At 37.4% G+C, this 27,414-nt stretch overlaps 1 protein-coding gene across 4 annotated transcripts in view; it reads right to left on the bottom strand.

The window, feature by feature from the left end:
• The window catches only part of RAPGEF6 (Rap guanine nucleotide exchange factor 6), a 226,827-nt gene that overhangs the window by 13,642 nt on the left and 185,771 nt on the right, over positions 1–27,414 (bottom strand). For 3 of the 4 annotated variants that reach the window (XM_084637269.1, XM_084637268.1, XM_084637271.1), the window contains 7 exons: positions 25,668–25,879; positions 24,689–24,812; positions 22,760–22,783; positions 17,797–18,017; positions 10,844–11,035; positions 7,581–7,715; positions 5,702–5,815 (listed from right to left, as the gene is read on the bottom strand). In XM_084637269.1, coding sequence (XP_084493395.1) covers positions 5,702–5,815; positions 7,581–7,715; positions 10,844–11,035; positions 17,797–18,017; positions 22,760–22,783; positions 24,689–24,812; positions 25,668–25,879 — 1,022 coding nt within the window. The remainder of the gene's footprint in view (positions 1–5,701; positions 5,816–7,580; positions 7,716–10,843; positions 11,036–17,796; positions 18,018–22,759; positions 22,784–24,688; positions 24,813–25,667; positions 25,880–27,414) is intronic. The other variant, XM_084637270.1, reaches the window with a different exon arrangement.

Below are 27,414 nucleotides of genomic sequence, written 5' to 3' on the forward strand. Positions count from 1 at the left end.
ACATCAAAAAGAGAAGGGGAAATCTATTTATTCACCACCACATTAAAGCACTAAAAATATTTCAGTAAAGCTATTCAGAAAGATCCCTCTCCCTCATGCCTATTTCTCTGTAGGTTTTATGCCACTACCTTTCATAAGAGGAATCAGGATTTATCAGTACAACGTGCTAATACCAAAATCAGCTGGTACTTACAGCCAAGACCCACTTAAACCAAGAGGTTAACTTAACATTACATATAATCAGCAATGGCAACAAATTGCCCCAGGCTGGTGTGTCAGGTTACTTCAGTGCAACAACCACTCAGCCACAATTATAAACAACCTTGGCTAGTGAGACAATGTATTTCCCCCAATCTTCCTGTACCACCTATTGTGCATGAAATTCAACAGAAAATGGGGGGTGTCTCCACTGCAAGCAAAGGCATGTCTGTAGCACAGCTTTAATCTAGCTAGTATAGGCAATAATAATAGTTTAGACGTCAGAACATTGTTTGCAAAACACCAAACGTGGTGGCGGGCTTCAGAACGGGCTAGCAACCAGAGTACACGTTAAACATAAGCTAGCACAGGTATGCCTACCCGTGTCAGAAATCACGCCTTCACTTGCAAGTGTAGACATGTGGTGTAATGAGGGTATTCTGATCATTGCCAAAATTTACAAACACTGAAGGATAAGACATATGCTCCATCTCACTTTTCTTATTTACCTCATTATGAATCATGAAACTCAAGTGGGCAGCTCACAAGTATGGGAGGTAGAAATTTTACAGCAGCTGGACCTGCACTGTGTAACGCACTCCCACGGTAAGCTCACCACTTTCAGAACAAAATGCACAACTTTTTTTTCTTCTGCTTGGGGTCACTCTCAATGTGTTCTTTTTTCTCTCTCTCACACATACATAAACAATACAACCCCTATAAACCAACCAAGTCTTTTCTTCTACAGCTTGGGAGGGAAAATAAGAGATTAATAGCTCTAGGGGAGATTTTTTAAAGGTTTTCACACACACACCCCGTATGTCTGTTCTGTCAACTTCTTATATTCTGTTCGACACCTAAACTGCCAGCTCTCTGGGGGCAGGGACTGTCCTCTTAGTTATTTGTCTGTGCAGCGCCTAGAACAATGGTGCCCTAATCCTTGATTTGGGTTCCTAGATGCTACTCTAGTACAAACAAATGTAATAATATTAACTAAAGTAAATGTAATCAGAAATTGTTATATTTCTTTTCCTGCTAATTTTCTTATGTTCATTGTAGATTTTAATTCTACCCCAGGCCTTGACAATTTAGGAGGAATAGCCACAGCTGCATTCAGTGGAGGAATCTAATTCACTACCCACTCTGCACTGCTGCAGAAACCAAGTGGCAACATGGAAGGCTGTCAAGTTAGAAAAATCCCATATGCACCAAATTGCTTTTTCCAAGAGGCAACAGAACACTCCTTTCTTGTCAGGATGTGATTGGACTTCAAACAAGTTTAAACCTAATCTTTCACCTCTTATCGCTGGCAATCCCGACTCTGGATGCTACGTGAAAAATATAAATATAAAAACCTGCATCAAGCAGCTAAGATGCTGCCTTGTATTTTAATACCAGGGTTGCCAGAGTTACAAATGTTTTTTCATGTGATTTTATACAGTAACTAAAAGTCAGCTCTACCAGTTCAATGCCAGAGTACTGTTATGCCATGTGTGAAATGTGGATTAAAAAATTATCCTGATGTTGGAGCACAAACACGATGTACTTTGTTTCTGAAGACCTGTGTTTGTGGGTCCCTATTGAATCAAATAGTCTCATAAAAGAGTTTACATATGCTGAGGCTGATTTATGGGACACATAACAATATTTATCCCTAAATAGCATAGTCCAAGATATGGTAAGAGTTGCACAAATCACCTGTAACAGCTAGACTTCAAATTAGAGCTCCTTTTTTGTTTTTAAATTTAACACATTGAGAATTTAACATCCCTTTCAAAAACAGCTCAGGGAATATATCAATTTTAGGTAAATGGGCTCTAATTTTTTAGCTTCCCAACTCTGATGAAAACAGGGGTAAATGGACATATAAGTACTTAATTTTTTACTCTAAGGCTAATTTTTGGCTTAAGTCAGTGGTCCTGAAGTGCAAGCTGAACCTCATCGGTGTGTAATGGGAGCCCCATAAAGTTTTTGACGATCAATGCTGGAAGCTGGAGTGTAGCCTAATGCTTCTCCATGGAAGTGCTTAACAAATATGTGCTGAGAGTAAAATGACTAGGATGGTGAGTGTTTCAATCACAGCAAGCACTACAGCTGAACTAGCATAGTGAAGGACTGCTAGTAATTCTGTATCGTTATCTGCCAACCTGAACTGGAGTAGAAAGGGAAAATACAGGAAAAGATTCAAAAGAGGTTGGGGGGAGGGGAGGAATGGATTGAGACAAATTAGGAGAAGGAAGAAGACGACAGACAATAGAGTGGTCCAAATCATTCCTCCCTAGCTTTGGTAACATGCATCATTTTTGCATTGAAGTTTATGTGGGCTACCAAAATTAAGAGATGGACTACCAAAAGTTGTCATTTGTTGTGTTACGAAATTGTCATTTCTAGTAAATTTGTCTATCAGTGGGTTTTGGGATTGTACTATAGCTCTAGACTCACTGAATCAGATTCAGACCTGAAGTCAATCACACCAGCTTTCATTAGGCCCCTGTTTGCTTCCTTTACTGTAGGTAGATTTCAAACAAAGAGTTTGAACACTACTGTGAAATACACAGAAGTTTCTTTTTCCACTCCAACCAATTTTGCTGTTAGGTGCACTGTAAAATTCAAACAAACTGAATACACTCCCTCGAGCTGGTGCATTGTTTTTGAAAACAAGTGACAGAAAAGTCCATTACCTACCAAACAAGGACCCTACATGCCTCGACTTTAGTTATATAAGAGATATGGATACTTGCCTGGCATTTAATGACTGACATATTGTTCTTTGAGACATGTATGAGCAAAAATAAAAAAAGGTACTGAAAGGACAGGATGTCAAAAACAAACTTTGGTTCTGAGTGGAACTATTTCTAATACATCAGCTCAGTTACCTTACGTAGTAACCAACATACTCTGAAATCTATTTAAAATGAAGTAACATATGTTGCAATATTATTAGGGTTTTGCTAGCAGATGATATCTTGTACTAGTGATAGCAGTTTTACTGGTTGGCCTCCTGCAGCTTTTCTGTGCTTTCCCTCTGAGTACAGAACAGAATGCATTTTCAATAGCATATCATTTGCACTGTCTGTCACAGTTAAATTGTTCTCTCGTTCTGAACTTAAACTCTGTTAGAAGAAAATTATGGCAATTGGTTTTATGATCCCTCTAAGCTCTTTTTCATAAAAAATTATAAGCTGTCAGTGGAAATTTGGCTGGATCGCTGAAGTTTTTTGTTTACATTAATAATTGGGTTGATTTGGTCTATGAGTTGATTTGCAGAAAGTAGTGGCCTCTTGTCGTGAGTCGGGTCAGCTCTTGTTTTTCTGTCCAACTATGATCACCTTTTTTTGGAATTAAAATAGAGGTAAAACAGAAGCAGAAGCAAAATTAACTAATGAGCAGGTGTCTTACAAATCTGCTTTCTTTAAACATTTTGTTTAAGATAACTGTCTCCCCTACCATTTGTGGGTCATGCTTTGATTGGGGGAAGCATGCCTTAGACTAAGGCTTCTACCTTCTTTTAATATTTAGATTTTCATCCTGCTTGAGGGTTCCAACAGGGTGACTAGACAAAGTCCACTCTATTTCAAGCTAGACTTGAGCAGTTTCCCCTGCCTGCACTGAGACAGATAATGCTTACTAAATATTAGAGTTGGTATGTTATATTGTGAGTACAAACACATACATGCACATAAGACTTGACCCTTCATTTGATGAGGACAGTGGGACATTTGAGAACAGAGACTTCACTTAGCCTCCTGGTAAATTAATCAAATCACTATCTAATTTCTTCACAGGAGACCATGCAAAGCTTGCAGCTGATGCACTGTTCTTCAAGATTCTTTCCCAGTTGTACTAGCATGAATCAACAGTTTCTCACTTCAACTTTAAGTAAAAATCTACATGGTGTGCTTTTGTACTGGACAGTGAAACATTTACTTCAGAATTAGAGAAAAATCTGAACAGATGCATCTATACGAAAGCAATTTTAGTGACATGTATGACTCAGCATGACGACTGATGCCATGTATACCAAGATAACATTGATCAAATAACCTGACATTTGGAGGCAATGGCCATGCTGTATAACTCAAATATATTTACCGATTATTTTTACAGTTTTTGAAGCTTGGGCACACAAATTAAACTTTGAAACAGATACTCTAGTTTGATAAACATGAGCATAACTGTAACTTTAGAGTAAATAAATGTATTTAAGATTGGCATTTTAGATTAAACTCAATTTCTTTACTTTTCAGTATATTGATATGCAACACAATATATTTCTAAATTTCTTCTGTTTATGTCTTTCATGAATTTAAATATTTAAGCATCTTTATTACTTTTTCCTCTTAATGAAAAGCCAACCGACACACATGTATAACTTTTAAGAGACCTTTTATCCCAGATGCTGACTCTTGAAATTAAACAATTAGACCATTATAACAAACACTACCCACTCTTCATCTAAGAATGTCAAATAGTTTTACAAACGAGTTATTGTAGTTGTTGTGAAACAGACCTGCGCTATCTGAAAAATAAATAATAATGTGTGTACACATATATACTAACTGTAAATATAATAACCTGAGCCTGGCTTGGGAGTTTAGCTTGGTAAAACACAGACCAGTAGGAGATACCATGCTTTTAAAAAAAAAAAATAGAAGTCAAAGCTGGGAATAGGAAGGGATTAATTTATATCATAATGTACATTCTTGGGCAATCAAGATTACTACACTGTCACCAATAAGGAACACTAAAGTATATCTGACAGAAACATAAGGCAGCATGACACAGTGGCTGCTTTTATCAAGCAATATTTGCAGGAGTTTGCAGAAATATTGAGTATTTTTTAAGTCTAAATAATGTTACAGATTTTAATATTTCTGCAGATTTCGAGAAACTAAAATTTACTGGGTAATGCAAATAAATAAGGATTGTATGTTTACATAGAATTTCTAACCTTAGCACTAAAGTACACTAATTCAAATATTTTAAATGATTTCTAAGGCCAGTCTCAGGTGAAGAACTGCCCGTAAAAAGATTAGGTGGAGGGGTATTTGTTAGAAACTAAAATATATATACACACATACTTTAACATGAATAAATGCATATGTACAATATTGATACCATTTAAATGCCTGATATAAAATGGAGAAAGTACATCATATAGTCTTCCTCCTCTTGGGCCTCAATTGTGGACAGAACCAGACAAGCGTATTACTGTTGCCATGGCTACTTGTACTTAGGGCATCACTGTCTATGTCCTTTAGTTTTTCATTTCCTTCTGTAGCTTGAATGTGATCGGCCTCCTTTTTACTTGTCAAAGCTGCTCTCTCCCTGGAGAAACTTCTTTCCCTATGTCTTCCAAATGGGGATCTCATTCTTTTTCTGTGCTTATTCTCAACTTCTGCCTTGTCTCTATCATCCTCACTTTCTTTCTTTTCACTACTGCCAGAACCATGTGTTGTTCTGCCAGTGATCTCCTGAATTTTCTTTTGTAAATAAATCCCACCTATTCCATAGCTGCGCTGCCCACTGTTCTTGTTGCTGGTTTCACTGGCAAGTGATGAGGAGGAACCAGAGAGATTCATTTGACCGCAGTTATCAGACCTCTGGATGTTACCAACTACAAAGAAACAACGTACAAATCTTTGTAAATAACAAAATTTCTGACAGCAAAGTTAACATTTTGATTTTAACCTAATAAAGGCTTTTTTCTTAAATCCTGCATAAGGACTCCTTTGGGTACAGCTCAGAGAATAAAAGAGAATAGAACCTGCAATGGAAGAGCTAACTGAAGTTTAGGACTGAGATGGGATATTTCAGTTATTTGTGAAGTATATTTTTAATTTTAATTCAGTAATGAATGTTAGTACAACATACAAGATGGGATATAGACTACCTTGATCAAAACAAGCTGGTGCTAACCCTCCCCCCCTCAAAACAAACAAAAAATCCTACATGATAAAAGGAAGTCAAACTAATGAAATCATCCAGAAGAAACGAAACATGATTCTCATGAAACCACATGAAAGTTAATGGAAATCACACGTTTATAGAAACATACAATTAAAAGTAATGCTTGAAAACCTCATCAGAATAAGAACTGACAGCAGGATTCAATAGTAAGGCCATACAGACACTTATTTTAAATGTGTATTATGATGATAAAACAAAAACCAATGACCCCCTCCTAAAAGAAATAGTGTCATGTGGTGCCAGAAGCAAATTCTCATGAGATCTTCCCAAGCACGATCACCTGCTGAGAAGTGTAAGATGAACAATAAATTGCCATGCACGGTTCCCAGTCCAATCCCTCATTCTCAGGGTTGTCAGTAATTCAGAGACAATAGTTCAGGATGAAGGAAGGTGGGACAAATGCCTTACACTATTCAGCAGTGACCACTCTGGCAGACTAGTAAGCATGATGTTAACTGGCTTCCAAAGGAATCCCATCCAAAGGTGACTAGTGAATATTGTGATGTAGGTCCTTCAAGGCAAAGGGTTTAAAAATAAGTGGACTCACAGATCATCATGATAGCAAGAAAAACCCAGCATACAAACACAAAAATGTAAATGGTGAGACCCAGGATTCAGCAGGATGCATTACTTATTTCCCAATACACCTTTGTAAGTAACAAAGTTTTCACCAAGATCCTGAATTCTATCTGGCATTGCACCTGCATCTCCTGTCACTGCATGTCTGCACAGTAGTTCAGCAAAAATTCAGGGTTTGGTTAGAATGATTTTTGATGGATGGAGGAAAAAAGTATTTAATGTTTTTTGCAAAACCAATTTTAATAATAAAAACACATTAAAGGTAGTAAAACAAAGACTTACAGTATGATTAGGAAAAAGATTCAAGAGAGATAGAATGTCCCAGGTATAAGATTAATTTAACAGTGTAGTGCTCACGACATGCATACACTAAATTCACCAAAAGCAGTGCTCAGACAGAGACATTTTTGAAAATGTTATCCTAAATTACTTAGGCACCTAAATCCCATTTGTGAACGTAATTCAGGTACTCAGGAGCCTTTATCACATAGATTGTCAATGAGACTTTGGCTCCTAAGTGCTTAACTCACGTTTGAAAACAGGACTTACGTGCTTTTCAAAATTTTAACAACGTCTAATTTCAGACTTAAGTCTCAAAAATGTACATACTGTAATGGGAAAATTGTGTATTGTATATTAATTTGCACAGAAATATATTAAAACACTCTTACTATAAAAACACTCTTATTTCTAATGTTACTCTTGACATAAAGTTGCTATACTCACAGAATCACTTAAATAAATGATAAATCCATAACAACCTTTATAGTATAACAAAATACTGAGTTCCTAAGATGGAAGCCTGAGTAGAGTATAGAAGCATATACTCCTACCTTTGTGTGGAGAGCCCTGAGGAGAAGCAGGAGGACTGGAATGAAAAGAGGATGCCATAGATATACTATCTTCTGTTTGTTTCTTACTATTTACTTCCTCAGACAAACTGAGTGACTTCTGAGGAGAACCCGTACCTATGAAGATGACAGAAAATTACTTTGTACTGTTCTACTTTCAAGGTAATATGTTTGATATCTGTTTTAATTACAATGAAGGGTGAGGCTGCACAACGGCTAGTGTAAAAGCATGAACAGAAAGAGGCGTTGGATTACTTAAGGAGATTAGTAATGCAGTAGTAAGTTGACACTTCAAATTTAACTCAGGTCAGAAGTGGTCAAAAGATATTGCTATCTGATGATTGCTCAGTGGTCCATCTCAAATGAGTTTAGTGGCTTTTAGGTGGCAATAGGAACTATCACAATTGACACCCTGTTAGAAAGCCTTAGCAGAAAGATTAAGGACCGAATAAGCTATGAAGCCTGAAATCTCCTCCCAATACACTGTTATGATGGCATGGGGAAGAGATAAAGAACTTTGTATCCATGGCTGTCAATCCAGCACCTGTTCTTAGCTCTACATTCATACTAAAAACCAAAAAAATAAAAGCATATAGAGAACGTAGTTGAAGCAAAACATAGAAATTGGCTTTTCCCATTCTCCACTAGTAAGTCCTGTGTAGTATACTACAGTTAAACATTCAGTTAAGTTCCCGATACAATGTTAGTGAAACACTGAACTTTTCAAACATCCAGGAGAGAAATAAGACATCTTCGCAGTCACACCACGAATTAAGCTTTAGGAATACCTCAAATTGCACAGACACTTGAGTAGATTAAAGCAGAATCATATGTCATTTTTAATAGAGAACACTCTGAGGCTAGATTTTTAAAGGAGGCGGCCTGAGGTCTGCACAGAAAAATGCACTGCAATTGCATGACTATGTGCCTGGAAAATTACCACTATTCCACATATAAGTCAGGTTATTATGTATGAAAATAGACATGTAAGTGCTAAAAAGTCATCTGTGTGCACAAAAGAGGTGATTACATGCCACCCATTAAAATTTTAGCCCCATATTTATTTGAAAATTAAAATTCAGTATTTGTGCAGTGACTTGATGTTTCAATTGCTGTAGTATTTTTATTGCTCATGACATAAGAAAACGAGGCTGCTCTTTATCATCAATATAAACCGATAAAAGAATGGATAAATTAAAAGTTGTTTTCAGTAAAAGACCAGTACTGCCCTTTGTACCACATAAGCCTGAGGAAGGACAAATATTTGGCCTTCACACCCCGCAGAATTCAGAAGAAATTTGGCTGGGCCTGGAAATCATTCTTACTAAATTCCATGAGCGCACGGAGGAGAGATTTATTCCCCAAACAGCTTCTTCCTCAGAAAGATTATCTTTCCTGAAGCTTAGGGGGTATTACAGACTAAGTCAAGTATTGTACTTCTATTTCACCAACGTATTTCATCTGTTGTTAGTAATCATATCATGTGGTAAGCATCCAAATATGCAGAGATGAAGTGTCAGGTTTAAAAAACTGGTTAAAGAAGGATCTGACTAATGAGGGTTTGTTATAGCCTGAGATCCAGTAGTTCAACAGGTGTCCTAAACTCCTTTCATAAAGGAGGTAAGAGTAAGTGAAAACAGACCCACATAGTTCTGGCAGTCAAGCTCCAATACCAGGTTGAGTCTGTTCAGCTGGAGGACTTCAAATGATATGGTGGATGAATAAAATTTAACAGCTATCAATTCAAGCTATCCACCATCTACTCTACTTCCTACAACTAGGAGAGGGAATAATAAGAAGATGGAAAATAAGCTTACTATAAAAAGGTACATTCCCTGAAAGACATCCTTTAACACACTTTACTTTATTCCTTTGGATTTAGATTTTACAGAAAGATATGTAAGATGTGGCAAAAACATTTGATGTGCCATAGTGCTGGTTAAGAAGCTGAGAGGCAGTGAGTCAGGACGTGCGATAAAGGGTTTAGTGTTTTGTATTTCACTGACATTGCAGTGCTAAAATCTGTGTGCCTGACAGAACCTGCATCTTCAAGCAATCATGGACAAAACAATTTGAGAGGAATCAATTTCTGTTGGCCAATTTAAAGATAGATTTGTTTTCTAACTTCCTATGTCCATGTTTGAAATAACAGTAAGGATAAGGGGAAAACAACTTTTGTGAAGTTGAACTAACTTTCCTGATGTCTTCTTTGAGTTCTGAAGTGGAAATTGATGCACAATCCACTGCAGAATTGTTTTACGCTATTCACTAACTTTATTCAATGTTTTATGGAATAATTTAATATGTCATTTAAAATTGTTTTAGTTTTAAAATATTATGTATCATTCAAAGTCATGAAGACTTAAACAAAAAACAAACACCAGACATTTCAGAGATTGAAATAGGTCAAAGGGATATTATTTAGCAGCATTTTAATATATAACCCTGAGAGCCTCAGACATTGGTAAATTTAGATAACAGAAAACACAAATAAAATATTATTTGATGCTTACTAAGAGTTACTAATAACACTAAAACATATGTTGTTCTGTTTGACCATAATGCCATTACAGTGGTACTCCAGATTGAAATATTAAATTTCCTGTGATTTAAGTCTGTGATTACACTCACTAAAATGTATTATATTCATTATGTCATGAAAGCAAAAAGGAATGTAATTCTACTTGGTTTGTAAGATTTCCATTCAGAAGAATAAATATATACTTTTAGGCACAATGCTAAATCACCTGCTATCTGCCCGGTTATGATGGTAGGTTTGTATTCACTTTAATTAGCCTGGTTCAGAAACTGAACTAGTTCTACTTTTTCAAATAGCACTCTCTGAGGCAATGGTTATTTTCTTGCTAACATATATGTTATAGAAGAGGCCTATGAAACTAAAGCAAGAAAGTATCTTTACATACAATGGGATTTGTAATTAGATACATTAAGAACTAAAAAGGTATTAGAAACTTAGTTGTGCAAATAATTTAAGGTATGTTTTGCTCTTTCTTGTGGGATAAACATTATGCTTTCTTTTACATAATTAAATGGAAATGAGTGAGACATGTAAATGAAAAGGGTAAATGAAACCTTGAACTATTGAGCTGATTGCAATGCTTCCATAATAAATATTTCAAATATTTGGTTGGTTTGGAATCCAATCCCTCTCCCCCTCTCAAACTTACTAACCACACAAATTTACTCTACTTTGAATACTGGAAATACAAATTGCAGATACTCACTGAACGTGACATGGTCCTTAGCCGGTCCTTTTTTTCTAATAGGGTACAAATTAACAGCTGGAACTTGGAGAACTTGGCTCATTCTGTTTTGTTGATGCAGATGGGCTTTTGTGGTTTGACCAACTGACCTCATAGGTATTGGTGACATTTCTGAGGATTTTGCGCCTCTTCTCTCATTTAAATTCTTGGTCACTGTTATGGTGAAAAATGGAACATTAGTAACTTTGCACTCTAATTTGCAAGATTTATGATAGCGATATTGAAGAAAATGATTGACCAGACAATAACAGCCTTTTAAACAGCAGTCTATACTATAACAGATAATATCTATTCAAGGCACTCCAGTCTTGTTAGATTTCAGAGGCAAATACATAAAAACAAGTTTAAAATATTCCTAAAGCTCTTTCGAATTGTTATGTAGGCATACAATGCAATGAGAAATTATTTGATTTATTCCCATTATAACTGAATTCCACAAATAACATACTTTAGATTTCAGTGCAAAATTACAACATTGAAAAGCATGAACTTCGCAACTATACAGAAAGTGTCCTCACTGTAACTGTACGCAGTGCATCCTTTGTCCAGCTTGCTGGAAGAAAAGAGATAGCTTCCCCTATAGGAAGCTCCCTCTACAACTGGTGGCAGAGGGGAAGGAATTAAAAAGTTAACCTGGACAGAGCAGGGAGGAACAGAAAGTGGCTGGATGAGGTGCATGTGAGAAGGCGATGCCCTTCCAGGTGACCAAGTATTTATATCCTGGGCAGTTCCAGAGAAGTAAGGTGACCGTATTTTCCCAAAGGGAAAATGAGATACCATATGGGGCCTGTCTGGTCCCCCTGTCCTCCATGTGCGGGGCCGGCATGGGCCCAAGCCACTTTCCTGAGCTCTCTCTCCTGTGTGGGGCTGACCCAGCCTGGGCTGCTCTCCCTCCCATGTGGGGCTGGCGTTGCCAATTCCCACCCCACCCACTATGTTCCTCTGCACCCCACTAGGGGTTGCATCCTACCTTTTTGACAAAACTGTGCATTTGTCCCGTTTGCTCTTGCCAACTGATGATCAGTTGGCAAGAGCAAACGGGACAAATGCCCAGTTTTGTTAAATCAATCTATCAATCAATCAATCAGGACAGCTGGGACAGATCTTAAAAAAGAACTGTATAAATTAATTTTAAGTTATAATAACTTACGCTAATGTCTAAACTATGATCTGTTAACATAATTTAAATTAAATAAAAATAATAATACTCAAGCAGCACGTTTGCTGCCAAACTTTTAAAGAAAGTTAAACCACTGAACTGGTGGAAGTCACTAGCTATGCACCTGGAACAAGATAGTTGAAGTGTTTTGACAGAAACAGCTTTTGACAGAATCAGACTCTTTTGCAGGTGCAGAGAGAATATTTTCTTCATTTCAGTTTATTCAGCTAGTTCAGTTCAATGTGTTGATGCTGAAAGCAAAGGGAAAAGGGGAAAATAATACTGCTCCACCCCATAACATCTGCAACATTTGCATAAATAAAGGGACATGGATGGGTTGGGTCCCCAGTTCACATGATGGACCTGGTTTAATGACTAGTTCATTCACAGTTAAACCGACTGGGAGCTGAAAAATCAGGAAAGCATGTTTTCCTCTTCCAGACCATGAATTTAAAACTGTAATTGTGAGAAGATGACATCTACTAGTTTTAAAAACTTTAAGGACCAGTTGACCAGAAACAATCAGTTCAATTCACTAACTACTGATAATACTTTCTTTGTTTAATATATCAGTTTTAAATGCAAAACTCATGTTATAAATTTACTTTTCTTATGAAGCCTGAACATTAAAGTAGTGTTAATAAAAAACTTGAAAATGCTGTTTTATGAATTTAATTGAATTCCACATTCCATTCATCTAGAGCCTGACACAAATCATAAGTAAAAAAATTAACCCTCCAGTAAATAAAAAATGCATCATTCACCATTTTCTAACAAATTTAAAAATGTAAAAATTAAGAATCTGAATAGCTAATTGCTTAAAGAAATGTGTATAGTGTTTTCTCTTGGTTAGGAAAAAAAGTACCAAGTTTCAGGCAAAGGCTATAGTGAGTTGCAAATTAACATATTTTAGTGGTTACCAATCACCGATAATCAACCTCTCTTTAGGAAAATAACAGCAAAGTATAAAGGTGAAAACAGATTAAATCGATTATTTAAATCAATGTTTAATACACTGATTTAAATCATGATTAAAATCAGTGATTTAAATCACCTTGATTTAATTCAATCCACCTTGCTAAGAAGCAGTGTGTTTGTGCATTTCTGAATCTCTCTCTTCAGAAACCCTTATCCACATGTGAATCCACATATATATATGTGCCCCAGCTCAGGAAGACACTTTAACATGAGTGTAAATTTAAGCACAGGACTAATCCCATTGACTGGAGTGGGACTAAATGAATTAGGTACACGTTTATGTACCTTGCTAAATTAGGGCCATAGTAGGTTACGCCACTGTGTACTTTTCATTCACAATTCTTTCCACTTCCTTGGCATGGTTTTAAAGTCAGAAAATAGGATTAGCCATAACAGAACAAGTCAAAAGACTAGTTCCTGTGGTCAAACTTTGGCTGTGACCTAAACCTGATAGCTGAGAAGAGAGCAACCGTTGTCCTCATTTTTGCAGTCTTCCAGTTGTGAAAGTGTTTTTTAAGGTTTAGGGAAAGGGTAGTAAGATTCCTAAGCAACTCCCACTAGCTGTTAGTTTTTAACTTGAATCATAAGGTTTGCTTTCCTGTTATTCGAGTTAGTCAGCTATATTAGTACAGCTCTCACTGTACCATATTTATTCATGTGTCCATTTAATACCCTCTTGTAAAAGCATCACAAAAATCTGACTTGTATTGCTGTGGCACACGGAATTAAAATAGTCAGTATAGACCCTAAATCTAAACAAATACATAACTATAGTGCTGCACAAACAGGATAAACAGTATTTGAAGTCTGGATGCCATGATTTATTTAATAGAATTGAAAGATGACCTCGTAACACTCATGTTTCTGACACTTGGGCATGATAGGGACATCTTTTAAGTTTGCACATAAATCATATACTGAGACTTCCACATTATATGTTCTGTTAGGAGAAAACTGAATATAAAATGCAATGCATAGTTCTGCCTCCAAGTGTGAGCAAACTGTGTTACGACCATACTTTGCCAAACATACAGCACACACAGTAGAAAAAAGGCTGTGTTCATGCTGGGCTTTCTTTGTTCATACAAACCACTCTTTTCCTTTAAATTTCTTGGCATATTCTCTGACAGTGCCAACAGGACGTTCAAAATCACTAATTGGATTCAAGCCTGGCCATTTGCACGAGCCCCAAATCACTTCCATTGCAGAAAGAACTTTTAATAAATGTTTTGTATAAGCAACAACATTATGAGAAATCTTAAATAGAAAGCCCTCTACAATTCACAGATGAAGATACTGTCAAAAAATTGGAAATACGACCTGTTAGGCAGGCGTCATTTAACAGAAAATTATAGGGGGATAAAAGGGCCTCCATAAGAAACTAATCACAAACTCACTTTCTAAAATTAATGAGTATTTCTGAGATTGTTCTCTATACTAAAATGGAACAGCACTGGACACTCACTGATAATGGTGTCCCTGCATATTCCTTAAAAACACACCCATAGGCTTGGAAAGATTCGATTTTTATCAGTAAACATCAATTTCACTATATGCACAGATACTAATGAAAAAATATTTCCATTGATAATAGAAATTAGATAGGCAAAGTAAGAAAAAATGCTGATGAGAATTTAAAGAGTTTGTCTGAAGGATATAGAAATTGGTATAATTTTGACATGTGATGTTGACAATTTGTGTTTTAATGGTTATAAAACTTTAAACTGTCTCAATCCCAGTGTCTCCTGTCATTAACTAATTATTGTCTAATCTCCCCCCTTAATTTTCCACAACTGTGAAAATTTAAATTGATAAAAACGTTAAATTGATAAAAACATTAAAATGCTTATAAATAAACATTGGTATTATTTACATCTTTGCGAGATGTAAAACCTGGCACACATTTCTTGATGATCAGGTCTTACTTAAACTTAGATTCTGATATTTTTTAAAAAAAAAAAAAAAAAAAAAGGAGCAAAGACAGTAATAACAGGTAGATCAGACACTCAACTACTTAACAGACTTTCCTATAAAATAATATTGCTCTAGTACACTGCTTTTCAACCTCCTTTTCATTTGTGAACCCCTAAAAAATTACAAACAGAGGTGTGGACCCCTTTGGAAATCTCAGGCAGTCTGTGGACCCCCAGGGATTCGTGGACCACAGGTTGAAAACCACAGTTCTATGGTAACGACAATCTTTCGCAGACCCCTTACACCAGTGTTTTTCAAACTGTGGGTCGCGGCATGTAAAGCACTGGGTCGCCTTGCTCTGGTCAGCACCACCGACCGGGACGTTAAAAGTCCCGTCGGCGATGCTACCCATCTAAGGCAGGCTAGCGCCGATTTTTTAGACACTGTGCTGTGCCCTGGAAGCAGCCAGCAGCGGGTCCAGCTTCTAGGCAGGAGGCCACGGGGCTCTGCATGCTGCCCCTGCCCCAACCACTGGCCAAAGGGAGCTGGGGAGGGGTGGTGCCTGCAGGCGAAGGTCGCGCAAAACTACTTGCATGCCTCTGCCTAGGAGCCGGACCTGCTGCTAGCTGCTTCTGGGGCGCAGCGCAGTCCGCGGTGTCAGAACAGGTGGGAAGCCTGCCTCTGCACCCCGGCTGCACCGCTGACCGGGAGCTGCCAGAGGTAAGTCCGCGCCCCAACCCCCTGCCCCAGCCCTGAGCCCCTCCCAAACCCGGAACCTCCTCGTGCTCCCCAAACCCCTCATCCCCAGCCCCACCTCCAGAACCTGCACCCCCAGCCCAGAACCCTGACCCCCTCCTGCATCCCAACCATCTGCCCCAGCCCTGAGCCCCCAACAAACCTGGAGCCCTTCCTGCACCCAAAACCCCTCATTCCCAGCCCCACCCCAGAGCCTGCACCCCCCCAGCCCAGAGCCCTCTCGTACCCTGAACCCCTCATTCCTGGTCCCACCCCGCAGCCCTCACCCCCGCACTACAACCCTCTGCCCCAGCCCTGAGCCCCTTCCACACCCCAAACCCTTCATTCCCAGCTCCGTTGGGTCACGGGCATCAACAATTTTCTTCAACTGGGTCCCCAGAAAAAAAGTTTGAAAACCACTGCCTTAGACAAAGCCTGCAGACCACCAGAGGTCCGTGGACCACAGGTTGAAAACCACTGCTCTAGTACCAAAACACTGACTTCCTGAGGTCCAGCCAAACTTCAGCTCTAAACTCGGAGAAGACAACCCTGTTGGCTATATATCCATGAGCGTTCCATTCCAGAACCTGCCTTCAAACACCCAAATCCCTCCCACATAGACTTCCCTGGGTTGCTGCTGTTATAACTGCTACTCCTCCTTACTTCTTGAGAACACTCTAGCATGTAGCCACAAAACAATTTCATTGGGGATGGGGTGAGAAAAGGGGAACAAAAACAAGAGCCTATATACCTTGCAAGATGACCAAGGGAACGTGTCTGTACACCACACTTGCCCGTGGAGGTGAAAGTGGGGAAAATAATGCTTTGGAAATGGAAAATATCTGAATACAAATCAATATACTGGGTAACAATATGGCAAGATCACACACCACGTTAACAGAGCAGGGAGGATACATAGCAAGCAAGTGAATTCTTGGTGTATCTATCATCCATTTCATTACTGTGATCCTAAAGGGAAGAGCTAAGTATTCAGCCTGAGAGTCAAAATTCTCAAGTCCTATTCTTCATTCTGCAAATGTCTCCAAGTCAGGCAAGTCATTCACTTACTCTCTGTGCTCTGTTAACACAGCTATAAAATGGACATAATGCTATTTATGTGATGAGGGATTTCAGAGGCTTATCTAAATTAATCAAAAGGGCTTTGAAATCCTCAGATGAAAGACTGTATTTAAGTGCAAAGTGATCATTTCTGCAAATATGTATCTTTTCGTCCTTCTACCAATCTTAATTCCTTCCCCACTAGCTCACCTTAGTTAAGGTGTCAATAACTTTATTTACAAAAATAATTAAGTATCAAAACCACATGCAATTATAATTGTTAATTTTAAAAAACAGGAATTTATTGAACTGTGTACTATATAAGGGTAAAATATAGATGAGACCAAAGCTTATTTAGTAAGGTAGTCTCAAAGGAGTTTAGTTTACAAGATTTTTCCCGCTGCTGCCCTTCATTTTTGACTGTCAAGCCATGTCAGTCTCACCAGTCAATGCTGGCAATACTGGCATAACTTTCTCCCTGCTTTCATCTCTTACTGTAAGCCATAATGCAAGAATTGCTTATTTACTCCTTATCCATGGCTAGTTTCTATATTGGTTTTGTGTCTTTTCATTTCCTTGCAGCTCATCTGGTAAATGTTACTTTTATCCTTCCTTAATTCTGTAAAGTGACAGTGCAGCAAGAATGGATCAAATGTACTATAGTATTCTCTGGCAGACTTATTAAATGACGCACAACTTAGCAACTGAAGGTCAAAAATAAGAGCTGTCACTCCAGACTTGTGCAAGTGCAACCAAAGACAGAAGAAAGACAAATCCTGGGTTGCTGAAACTGCATCAGCAGGGTTTTTTTTAGTGTCTGCACTGACAGATACATTTCTTACTACTGGGACACGTTTTTTTTTTGTCAAAAACATTCCTAAATTTATATTTGAAGGTTGTAGGGTCATCATTTAAAAATCTTGTATATAATCAAGAAGTGACAGTCCTTTCTTCTATGCAAACATATTGTTATGTTTCTAGCACAACAGCATATATAACCAGGTTCATATGGCAAGGAGGGTAATCCTCTCCACCAGCAACCTTCTCTAACTGAGTTTGCTTTACTTACAAGTGCTGTAGGCAGGCTCGCATTGAAGTGACATGATCTGGAATTTTTCCTCATCAGTTTCCACATTCAGATTGGAAAGGTACTGCTTCACCTTCCTGGCCATCTGGGCATCCTCATACAGCTTCTTGGCATTAAGGAGTGAGCTGCGTCGAGCACGTTTTTTGTGAGCACCTCCTTGAACATCAAGCATGTTTGAGTTTGTGCTGCCCTGGCTCAGAGACCTACAAAATGAAATGGCAAATCAGTAAACTTCAAGCTCACTTCAAGAATAAAGTGCTACAGTAGCATATGCTGAAGCAGATTAATACCAGCACACTTCAGTTAGGGCTCGTGCATGCTGATGCAAATGAGTTAAAGAGATGAATAGCATTAAAACAACATTTGTCTTAGAGTAATTTGGTAAAATGACAACAGTGTATTGAGTCTAGAAATGATTACTCGTGAAAGTGTGGAACTGCCAGGAACCAGGCAAAATGCTGTGTAAGCTGCCTATACAGCTTTGCTGTATTTTGCAGTTCTGTTCTGCAAAATCCCTACCATTTCAATTCTGGGTTACACTGGCAGACAAATGTACCAACAGTCTTGAAGTTGGTTTAAGTAATTTGGTCGTTAGCATATGTTTATCTGAGACTGAAAACCTAATTTCTTGCAGTGGTGAACTATTACTGAATTATCTTACTCTATCACTAAGCTCCCCAAAATGTCTGAAGAACTGGTAAAGTTCTGATAAAAAGAAAAGCAGTCTCATATATACAAAGCGCATTAAGAAAAGCAGTCTCATATATACAAAGCGCATTATGTTGATCACTCTTCATTCTGTTTTGCCACCTAGAAATGATGCCCACAACAAAGCACATATGTATTTTTTTTGTTGGACTGACAGCACAGGAAACTACAATCTTCTATTTCTCAAAATGACAGGCATAGAAGGACAGTGACAGTCCATGCTTTCCTCTTACTGGCCTATCAATATGCTTAAACCCTGACTTGGAGATACTCGGTCTATGGAGGAGTACGTAAGCCTTCCATGTCCCTTCAATGTCTCTGAGATTGCCAAAAGGGCTGCCTAGTTAGATTCAGGTTTCAGAGTAGCAGCTGCGTTAGTCTGTATTCATAAAAAGAAAAGGAGTACTTGTGGCACCCTTAGAGACTAACCAATTTATTTGAGCATAAGCTTTCGTAAGATACAGCTCACTTCACCGGATGCATTCAGTGGAAAATGCAGTGGGGAGATTTATATACACAGAGAACATGAAACAATGGGTGTTACCATACACACTGTAAGGAGAGTGATCACTTAAGATGAGCTAATACCAGCAGGAGAGTGGGCCGGGGGCGGGGGGGGGGCAGGAAGAAAACCTTTTGTAGTGATAATCAAGGTGGGCCATTTCCAGCAGTTGACAAGAATGTCTGAGGAACAGGGGGGTGGAGGGGGTGGGAAATAAACATGGGGAAATAGCTTTACTTTGTGTAATGACCCATCCACTCCCCGTCTCTATTCAAGCCTAAGTTAATTGTATCCAGTTTGCAAATTAATTCCAATTCAGCAGTCTCTCGTTGGAGTCTGTTTTTGAAGATTTTGTTGAAGAATTGTCACTTTTAGGTCTCTAATCGAGTGACCAGAGAGATTGAAGTGTTCTCTGACTGGAAGTGTTTCCCCATGTTTATTTCCGCTCCCCCACCCCCCACTGTTCCTCAGACGTTCTTGTCAACTGCTGGAAATGGCCCACCTTGATTATCACTACAAAAGGTTTTCTTCCCCACACAGCTCTCCTGCTGGTATTCGCTCATCTAAAGTCATCACTCTCCTTACAGTGTGTATGGTAACACCCATTGTTTCATGTTCTCTGTGTATATAATCTCCCTACTGTATTTTCCACTGAATGCACCCGATGAAGGGAGCTGTAGCTCATGAAAGCTTATGTTCAAATAAATTTGTTAGACTTTAAGGTACCACAAGTACTCCTTTTCTAGTTAGATTCACTTGCTCCTTGAGGAACTGCAGCTAGATCATCAAATAGTTTAACTTAAGCATCCATTGTTACATCTGTTGGTCACTATCCAGCTTTGCTAGCTTTAAACTATTGACCTTAAGGTTAAAAAGACTCTATTAACCCCTTACTAAATCTCTCATAGATTCAAACTGCCATACCACCTCTTGTTCAATTGTCAAGGTATGGTAGAGAACTCTATCTTGGTCAATATTAAAATCAAGAAAGTATTTTATAAATGTTCATCATGATGGCTGCATTACATGGTAAGTTATAAAGTAAGCTTCAAATACAACTCGTATAAACTATGCCTGAACATTCTTATAAAGCATTCACAGGAATAACTTTTCTTTTAAAAGTGAATGCCGTGTAAACATATTTATAAAGGTAATTGACTTGTTAAAGAAATCACATGTGGCAGGATATGCAACCATTATTTGGAAATGTACATATTTCACAGGTATACAAGAAGGCATAAGGCCAAAAGCCCAAATGATCCAGGCTCCCAAGTAACAATGCTTCACAAAACCCACAGGAAGTGTTCAGAAGAGAGTAACCATAATAGTAAAAGAGGTGGAAAATAAGCCTAATGTTTTAGGAAAAGTTAATAGAACTGGATATGTTGAACTTAAGGAAAAGAACGAAGGTGAGACACAGCTGTCCACTATATAAAAAAAGGTGTTGAATACATTTTTGGATCACTCACACATGTCAAATTCAAAGTAATAATAATCTCAAATACATCAAGAAGATATAGGTTAATTATAGAAAAAGTATCATTATTACAGCCAGGAGGATGGCAAAGTATGGCAAGAGAGATTGGATACATTCAGTGCTAAAGTAGATACTTCTCTATCCATGATGGTCAGGAACTATGAAAGACTACACATATTATGCTATAAACCATGATGCTCGCTGATATTTTAGCAATATGGTACCAAATGAGAGTTCTCTAGCAAGCTTTATATTGGTGGCAGCTACTTTGAAGCACTGAAAACTTCATTCTGCTCCCTGGATAGAGGGGGTGAGGGAACAGATTTCCCTATTAGAATCTATTCCTTTGCCCACAGGCAAAGCATACATGGATGGGAACTAGCTTCCAGAATCTCATGTACGGTTTTAAACATGAGCTAAAATAAAGAAAAAATGGAGCTAGTGCCCCTTTTTGCGTGAATGTGAGCGATGGCAACCAAAAATATTTATTTGCTCTCTCCTGTTTTTACATTAGAGATTTAAGTCCACTCTGGAATGCAATGGATGACTAGTAAACTAGTGGATTTATGTCATCATAGAAGACCAAAGGCCAAGCAATTAAGGGGGGAAGCTATTAGGAGTCAGACTTGTTAACAAAAACAGAAATTTAAATTATTTAAATTCAAACCTTAATACATATAGGAAAGAAAAGAGGTTTGTGTTTGCAACTCAACATCCCTGCAACTAAGGGATGAGCATTCTCAATCCCCAGCTCAGACCCCAATCATCTAGCAAAACTAGGGAATCCGATTTCGCATCCTTAGACTTAAAAAAAGAGGAAAAAATGCTGAGACACATAAGCTTTCAGTTTGCCTTTTTGCATCATAAAGCAGTAGAAATGGGCACAAACAATTAAAAAAATTATTTGCAGATCACTTTTAAAGTCCTCTGCTTACATCCATCTCCTCCTTAATGGCTTTTCTAGCATAGGACTGAGGGTGGTTATATAAGAGTTTTTAAATAAATATAAAAGAAACAAAAAGAAAAGAAACTCGCTTCAGCATGAACTGAACTCACAGTTATAGGTCCTCACTGAAGTATTCTAGACTTTTGTGTCACAGCACCACTTGCTATACCTCCTCTCTATAGTATCACATACAGAGAGGTGGAAAGAGGGACAGCCAATGAACAGGTAACGAGATCTCTGAGAGGAGTGGGAGATGTTATTGGCAAGATTTACTGTGCTGATTTGCATAGGGAAATCCCACCTGGAGAGGTGTAGGTGGATGACTAGACAACTTTACACTTTAATCGTTAATGACCTATGGGTTTTATTTCTTATGTACATACAGAATTTTTAAAAAGTCAATTCCCTTTAAAAATCACACACATTTTCTCATTCTCATTTTAATTGCTTTCACAATAATCCCAAGGTTGGAACGCGTCAGCTACGTCATTTTCCTTCATACTACTCAGGAGAAAGAAATAATAGATGAGGTATGTTTATCATAATTCCTATTTAAATTTATTTTTATTTTTTATTTTATTTGTTTTATTTATTTTTGCTATTTAGTTCTTTTTTCTCTAATGGAAACTCTAGAATCATGGATTATTTGGCTCTAGGAAGCCAAATAATGCCCATAATCAGCTCCAATATATTAAGTCATTGTAACATTCAGGCATTGGTTAGAATATTCATTAACAAATCATATTGCACTCTCAATCCTCATCATTTTGGTCCCTATTCTACATTCCTTGCACAACCAAAACTCCCAGTGAAGTCTATGAGGATTTTGGAATGTGCCCAACTGCAGGATTTGATCCTTTGTAAGTACAGTTCAAAAATGTGAGATATTGTGCAACTCAGAATTACAACTGGACTCAAAGTTTAGAGGATTATAATTACAATAACCCAATACATAGTTACAGTATAAAACAATAAGGACTAGTTTGAACTTTTGAGATAGGTGTTAAAAGTTAGTTTATTTGTTTTCAAAAATACTCTGCATTACGCTGTAATTAGATAACAGTTTCTCTTTCTGCATTAAACTGAAGTTGAAAAAGCTTATCTAGAACATAAAATCAACTCAGGGGTACAAAAGCTGACTGGAAATAGTGTTTGCTCCTGATATTCTCTAAATCTGTTTACCAAAAATATGTATTGCAGGGTTAATAAAATGCATGCTGTATTTCAGATGCATGCACTAATGAGGAGGATGCAGTATGTTAAAAGTTGCATAACCTTTGTTTATCTTAGTTGCATTCATCTCTACACTTACCCCAAACTCCTCCACCTCTTCTTCCTGTAAGCAAGAGCCATATACATTGAAGCATGTATTTGAACAGAAAAGCACAGGAAAAATATCACAGCTGAGAGTCAGGAAGAAAAAGATGTAGACAGGAAAGTATAGAAAAGAAAAAATTCTATCAGGCAAACATTCTTCTCAAACGATAACATACGGTTTTAACGGAATGCGAGGGGAAGAGAACTCCTTACAATATTTTAATGAATATAGAAGAACATATTGCATGTTTTTATGTTTAACCTACAAATTTAAAGCCAAACTCCAGTTAACTTGTGGGAAATATTTAACATGAAAAATCAGTTTTAGATGTTGCATCATCAAATTCAAACAGCTTACCTGTTGTTATTTACTTTTGAGAGACAGAATGAAACCTTTATATCTTTTACAAAAATTCACATTGCGGGAAGTATAATGAAATTAATGGAATTTAATGCATTAGGATTGTAATTATAAGAAACATATTAAGAAACAGGATCATTATAAATTTATGTGTTTTTCATTTTGATTGCTTGTGGAAAAATATGTTATTTGACAAATTTATTCTAATGAATGAGCAGCTTTGTTCTAATTAGTAATGAACTTGTCAAAGTATTCATGTGGGAACTAAATTTATTTTGTTCATTTGTCTTTTTAATCAAAAATGTTTTATTGGAGTTTTCATAACAGAGGAAACTGATTGACTATACAGTAGAAACAATGAAACTGACTATAAAGGAAAAAAAAAAGAAAAAGACTTCTTCCCCGTCTAATCACAGGTGCTACTTAGAACAATAGTAGACAAAGCATTTTATGAGAGCATTGTGTTTGATGTGCCCTTTAAGATGCATATTGGAAGTTTAAAAGGCATACCACAGGTGAACTATTTATTTGATAGTCAATGTAACAATTAGACTCCATTGTCTCCTGTGAAGCATTTAAAGTAAAGACAGATTTTTAGACAGAACTGATCTGTAAATATGTTTTACCTATATAACTGTAATGGTTTCTGACGAGCCACTGTAATTCATCAAATGAATATTTTACAGATTTCATTTTAAATGTGGACTTTTTGCTTGTATAATCTATACGGGCATGAAAGCGAGATCCTTCTCTGAAAAGTGACCATGCTAAAACAACATTGTGATATGCCACATTTGTGGCTCAATAATTGCATACCAAGTTTGCTCACATTACAAGTAAAATGGTGCTTTTTCTAACTACCAGCCCTGAAAAATCACCGTGTGAACTGAATACCAAGTTAGGTTCCTTCTGGCTAAGGCCTTGTCTACACTGCCACTTTACAGGGCTACAACTTTCTCACTCAGGGGTGTGAAAAAACACACCCCTGAAAGCTGCAAGTTTCAGTGCTGTAAAGTGGCAGTGTAGACAGTGCACCAGCGCTGGTAGCCGGGCTCCCAGCGCTGATAGCTACTCCCCTCGTGGGCCCACAGAATGTATATTTACGTGGCTATTGAGGCTCTAACATCCTGCACACCTGACATGGAATAGCTGCTGCTTCTTTTCCAATCAACAGACTACAAGTAGCCTCATGTCTTGTCCCAGATTGGAGATGGTGGTGGTTCTACTGTGCACTCCATCTGCAGACAGATTATACTAGGGTGTACGCAGGTGTAGTGATATTTGTCTGTGATGCATAATAAAATAAATAATGTTTGTACAAACATACCCTAAAGTGCTAGCCAGATTATGAAAAATAAACAGGAATATTTCCATTTTAAAACCATAGTAAAATATATTCCTTAATCTTACAAATCCCCTTTGATACAGATTTCACTCTAATGATAAATGTTAATGATAATGAAATCATAATGGAACATAAACACGTGTTCATGCACACAAACCCACACTCTACCCACTATACAAGAGATATCTTTAACCCTATTTTCTTGTTTAATTGCACACCTTTGTCTGAACATTACAGCTGGATCCATGTTAGCAGAGGTCATTCTGACGACTTGTCGAATTTCTTTGGCAATCATTCTGAGTTTCTCAAAATTTACCAGGCCATCCACTTTTGAATCATTTCCTGTGCAATGAAATACGTAGAACAAATATAAGCAATATTCAGTACTTTTCTAAGGCTGACATGTTATTTGTCTCCCAAAATATCACCCTTCAGCAGATGTCAAAAGCCTTTAATTCAAGTATCAGTCAAAACCAGGAAGTAGCATAGTGGCAGAATACAGATGCTAGTCAAGCCCACTCTATATAGATAGGAATGCTCGCTCTGCCCTTGTTAATCTAATTCTAAAGTGGCAGCTGTCAGTAGAGGGAAAATGGAACAATTTGACTATGCACAGATTTATTTTCAGATGTTGAAATGGTGCAAATATGAAACTGACTACATTTACCCTTTTAAATTTGTTCAAACAATTCTGAGACAACAGATCTGAAAACTTGGCATATTTAGAACCCTTTAACCTTTACTAACGATGAATAGAAAACTGTTAAAAAGGGAAGTATTTTAAATAAAGAGAAATATTTTAAAGCAAAAGTAACCCTCTGCAAGCCACTACATGAAACCAACTCTGCAAATACTGTAATGATGAGTTTTTATGACAGAAATATATCTGAAGTGTTCTGAACATTGTTTACTACAGTCAAACGCTCTTCTATCATAACCTTGGAGGTAGTTAATGAAGATTAAGTGCAGTTTTTAAAATATTTAATATCTCCACTGAATTTTTAATTTTTGTCTAGGATCTGCCTCCTCTATTATGCATTCTGCATTATATTTCATTTTTATCAAGAGGCGACTACACCATGCATTATATTACTTATTTTTTTTAGATGTAAAATTTGGAACACTGGACACAAAAGAAGAAAGGATTAAGATATTATTCTATGTTTTGGTTTATTACTTCTCTACATAGGGAGTTACCTTCATGTAGAAATGTAATATCCTTCTTGACAACAGGAAACAGTGGGATAATTGGAGGCTGCATGCTCTGACTGCTAAGAATGTTGCGGTACTTTGCCATGTTTCGAGATGGATCAAAAAGATCTTGAAGGTCTCTAAGGTGCTTTTCATACTTGCTTGGTAGCTTTTCCCAGGTACCTCTGAGTCGTGCTACTGGTGCCAGATTTAGCCCACTGTAAAAGATAATTTTTTCCTATTATCAGCTGTTAAATGGGGACTATTGCATTTAATAAGGAGGTTAAGACGACGACTTCTTTTTCTTTTTTTAAAGGGAAAATGGATTTTTAAAAGGCTTTAAATCTGGGTATTTGCCATACTGCAGCCAAATAAGTTACCAACAAGCCACAGCTGGGCACTCTCCTGAACACTGAAAATGGGACATGAAAAGTATGACAACACTTTCATAGTCACAGTACGCCAAATTAAAAATATAGTTCCAAGACAAATCTATTACCTGCGCTCAGCTAAGTTAACAGCCATTTTCTGACAGTGAGATTCTATACCAAAGAAAGGATATCAAGAGTGAAAAGTTAATGAAGTGATTAGGAGGTACAGTCACAGTAAGACAGCAAGAGGAGTGAGCAGCACATTCATTACAAATACAAGTGGGGAGAATTTTAAGAGGAACAGATTGGGAGCCTTTATAATGGGTAGTGTTGATCTGCAAATTAGTGAAAGAGGTAGATATTTCAAAAAACTTGTAACGTCTGACTTTTTTTAAGCATTGTTACATGCACCAAACATTACAGACAGGTGCACATTTTATAAATCAAATTAAAACTCTACATCCACTAAGTTAAAGTTGCATAAGAATCATACAGTCATTAGATTAATGAGTTTTGTTCATCAGTACTATGGATCCTTATGGAGTTTCCAAACAGCAAGCTGCATTCTATACTGCATCATGCTCAGCAAAATTATTCGGTGAATTCTGATTCTCCACAATCTTTATTATAGATGGGTTACGAAGCAGAACGCACACAGCTGGATATTCAGATTGCCAGTACTGCAAATACAACCAGCCGTTAGAAAAATCTTGCTTTGATATGTACACTGAACAAACTCGGGAGGAAAAATAGGTCATTTATACTAAGTAGAATTACTTTAAAAAAATTATAGCTACTAAAAAAGATAGCTTGTCCATCATTGTCTCTCACACACCTACTTTCTATGGGAAGTTTCTTTCAGTAGATATTAGATTTGGGTTCCAAACCAACCAATTAGCTGGGTAGGCAGATCAGTTAAATCAAGCTGCACCCCTTATTTTTCTACTCAGTCACAACTGGCTTGCTCATGTTTGCAACCCGAACAAGACCTATGATTTTAACATTTACACTGCATAGATTAGCAATACAGAACAGTCAGTATTAGATTATGTTGCACTTAAATCACTAAACTAAGATTTGCTGTTATTGATCAGGACACTGCTCTATGAAACCAAAACAACTGTCCTTTCTGAAAGGGAGCAAATAAATAAGCCTCTTTTTAATATGACATGATAGGGATTAGTTATCATTTTGCTTTATTACATTTTGTCTATGCTACCACAGAAAGCAAGAAATGAAGATTAATTTTCTGCTGATGAGTAAGTTTATGTCTTTTGAAATATAACAACTGAAATTTTGAAGAGTCCCCCCCCGCCCCCGATAAAATCATCACTGTGCTTATCCGCTATCCTTAGAGGCAGATTAGGGTGAGGAGGTAGAGT

The sequence above is a fragment of the Lepidochelys olivacea genome (genome assembly GCF_965140295.1).
Source record: "Lepidochelys olivacea isolate rLepOli2 genome assembly, chromosome: 8".
Lineage (NCBI taxonomy): Eukaryota > Metazoa > Chordata > Testudines > Cheloniidae > Lepidochelys > Lepidochelys olivacea.